Source organism: Odontomachus brunneus, unplaced genomic scaffold (genome assembly GCF_010583005.1).
Source record: "Odontomachus brunneus isolate Ranch 3 - 2012 unplaced genomic scaffold, Obru_v1 Obru_scaffold_244, whole genome shotgun sequence".
Lineage (NCBI taxonomy): Eukaryota > Metazoa > Arthropoda > Insecta > Hymenoptera > Formicidae > Odontomachus > Odontomachus brunneus.
In genome coordinates this window covers 105,323-108,164 of record NW_022639694.1, presented here as the reverse complement: position 1 = coordinate 108,164, position 2,842 = coordinate 105,323, and the positions used below count along the sequence as shown (strand labels likewise).

Genomic DNA, 2,842 nt, shown 5'->3' with positions numbered 1-2,842 from the left:
CTACCGCGGTGTTCCTCAGGGGTCCGTGCTAGGACCCTTATTATGGAACATCGCGTATGACCCAGTCCTCCCCCTTGCCCTCCCCCCCGGCTGCACCGTCGTCTGCTACGCAGACGACACGATGGTGCTGGCCGGGGGCAGGGGCTGGCGGGAGGCCCTGGAAATGGGACGTCTGGCGGTGGACCAGGTGGTGAGCTCCCTTAATAGGATGGGCCTCAAGGTGGCCTCCCTGAAAACTGAGATCATGTTTGTGCATGATGGGTCCAGGGGGAACCACCTAGGACTCGGATCCGAATTAATAACGTCTCCGTGAAGGCGGGTCCCACATTGAAGTATCTGGGACTCGTCATGGATGTTACATGGGGTTTCCACAAACATTTTGAGTTTCTGGCCCCTAAGTTGGGCAAGGTGGCGAACATGTTGGGTACCCTCCTGCCCAACCTCGGCGGTCCAAAAAGAAAGGCGCGGTGGCTATATGTTGGCGTAGTTTACTCCATCGCCCTTTATGGGACCTCGATCTGGGCGAGTGAGATGGCGACCAAGCAGCACATCATAGCGTTGGGACACCGCGCTCAGCGGTGGATTGCCATCCTTCTCGCCCGTGCCTATAAGACGACGTCGCATATGGCCGCCGCAGCCCTGGCCGGTCTCCCCTCGCTGGAGCTCCTTGCGCAAATGCACGCTGAGAATTATCGGTGTGTAAAGGAGCTCCAGAGTGGAGGAGACTAAGAACATCTGGCCAGGGCCATATGTTTGGCTAAAGAGCAGGCCAATCATCGCCTCCTTAGGTGAAACCTCCACCTGGAGGGAGCGACCGGCCTGTCAGGACGGAAAGTCGCCGAGACTATCCGGCCCTGTCTATAGGAATGTGTAGACTCTACGTCCGGTTATGGAGGATTTTGGTGGAGCGGGCAGAGGGGGAAGCGGGGCCCGGGAGCGGGGGCGGTTATTTTACCCGTCCGGTAGCTAAGGGCGCCCTGGAAGTCATGCGCAAGCGGTTCCCGGGGCGCCCTCGCGACGGCCGTAAGTGGCAGATGTTTTAGTGAGTAGGCCCCCCTCGGTGGTTAGTATCAGACGGGGAGAGTCCCACACTACTCCTGGGGAAGTCCCGTATTCTCCGGGGGTGAACGTAAAGCATTTCCTCTGCCTTAACAAAAACAAATGCAGCGGAATAGCGAAACGGAATAGGACGAGAGGGGAACCAATCACGAACGTTCCGCGTTTTTCAGCAGTTTTTAAAATCTGTGGAATAGTTCTGTCAGGTGCCAATACATGGGAGCGTTCCAGCGTCGAGCGTTAAAGCGTGAACCAATCAACGTATCAGATTCTAGAAGTATACTTGTAGTTCTTGCGGAAAGTGGCACGTTGATTGGCTACCGCTTTAACGCTCGACGCTCGATGTTCCCATGTAAAAGTACCTTAACCGCTATGCCATGAATTTAATAATGGATGCATAATATATATCTACAAATCCGTCATTTTTAGCATTAAAACAGGGGCTCTTAAATCCCCATGGAGCGGAATAAGCACGGATTGGAAATTTATGAAATAATGACTCGCGATTGGTTGAACAAAATCCGCGATGTGCTCATTCCGCTCCATGGGGATTATAAGCTCGTGGTTCAATACTAAAAAATGACGGATTTTTACATATATATTACGCATCCATTGTTAAATTCATGACGTAGCGGTTATGTTGTGCTGAATATTAATACTTGGCCAGCTGGACTGTTTGTTTTTCTTAATTTGAAATGATAAGGGCTCACGCCCAGTAAACAATCTGTGCGCAGATTGACGTCATATTAGCAACAGGATCTGTCGAATTCGAGCAGGATCTGTCGACAGATCCATAGTTATCTGCGCCCCAAACTTTGTTGACGCTCAATGTTCGTCAAAAAGTTATTAACAAAAGAAATTGCAATGAATGTAACTTCTGGACACCGTATATACAAATACATCGACTTTGTATATACGGTGCCTACATACACATACACACTACTTGAGGGCTCGTACGTTCGCCCGCCCAACAGGGCGGACTCGCGGTGGGTTCGATTGTACTGTAACGTGGCGGCCAGATGGCGCCCGTCACAAGAAATATGCGGCTCCATTCCTCTAATTTCGCGCATAACTAGCGCTCCCGAATGGCATCTCTGAGCGCTATCTAGGGAGAGGAGAGTGTCGTGAGCGTGGACCGTCAGGTAGCTCAGTAGTTTAGAGCAGTCACCCGGCAAGCGAAAGGTCCGGGTTCGAGTCCCGGCCTAGCAGAACCGCGCTCTCGATATTTTTCTCTCTCTGGAACGAAAAGATACGCAGATCTCGAACGCACGGCGTCTTGCCGCCACCTAATATGCCCTCCTCTTTCTATGGTTACATCGCGCTCCCGTATTTTTGAAAATAAGAGTGACGATTTTCCGCGGCTCTATCAGTCCTACTTAGCCGCGCCAATTAGCAAAATGAATAAGGTCAATCAAGTGGGATGGTCAGCGCGTCCCCGAGAATGTGCCCCCAGCTCATCTTGCCGACTACGAAAAGAAGAGGACAACGAGGGACCAAAAAGAGAAAAGGATCGTCATTGCGCTCATGGAAAAATCATCGTTTAAACGGTATGCAGGTAACGGTACTTTAACTTTCGTCACATAAGAACTTGTTATCGTTCCGATCTCGGCTGCTGCTGGCGATATTTGGTTACAGCAACACGGCAAGACGCGGAAAGGAGAGGTGCGATACGGGATCTCAACAGCTGACGACGACCGGCAGCAAGGCAAGTGTCGTGGAAAAACCACGGCGAGGCATGATCGAGAGAGAGAGAGAGAGAGAGAGAGAGAGAGAGAGAGAGAGAGAG

The 2,842-nt window shown here is 51.6% G+C and overlaps 1 protein-coding gene across 1 annotated transcript in view; it reads left to right on the top strand.

The window, feature by feature from the left end:
- The window catches only part of LOC116852651, a 1,532-nt gene extending 658 nt beyond the window's left edge, over nt 1-874 (top strand). Inside the window, exons 3-4 of the mRNA XM_032833201.1 lie at nt 268-578; nt 706-874. Of these exons, the coding sequence (XP_032689092.1) occupies nt 268-578; nt 706-874 (480 nt within the window). The remainder of the gene's footprint in view (nt 1-267; nt 579-705) is intronic.
- Nucleotides 875-2,842: the final 1,968 nt, after the last annotated feature.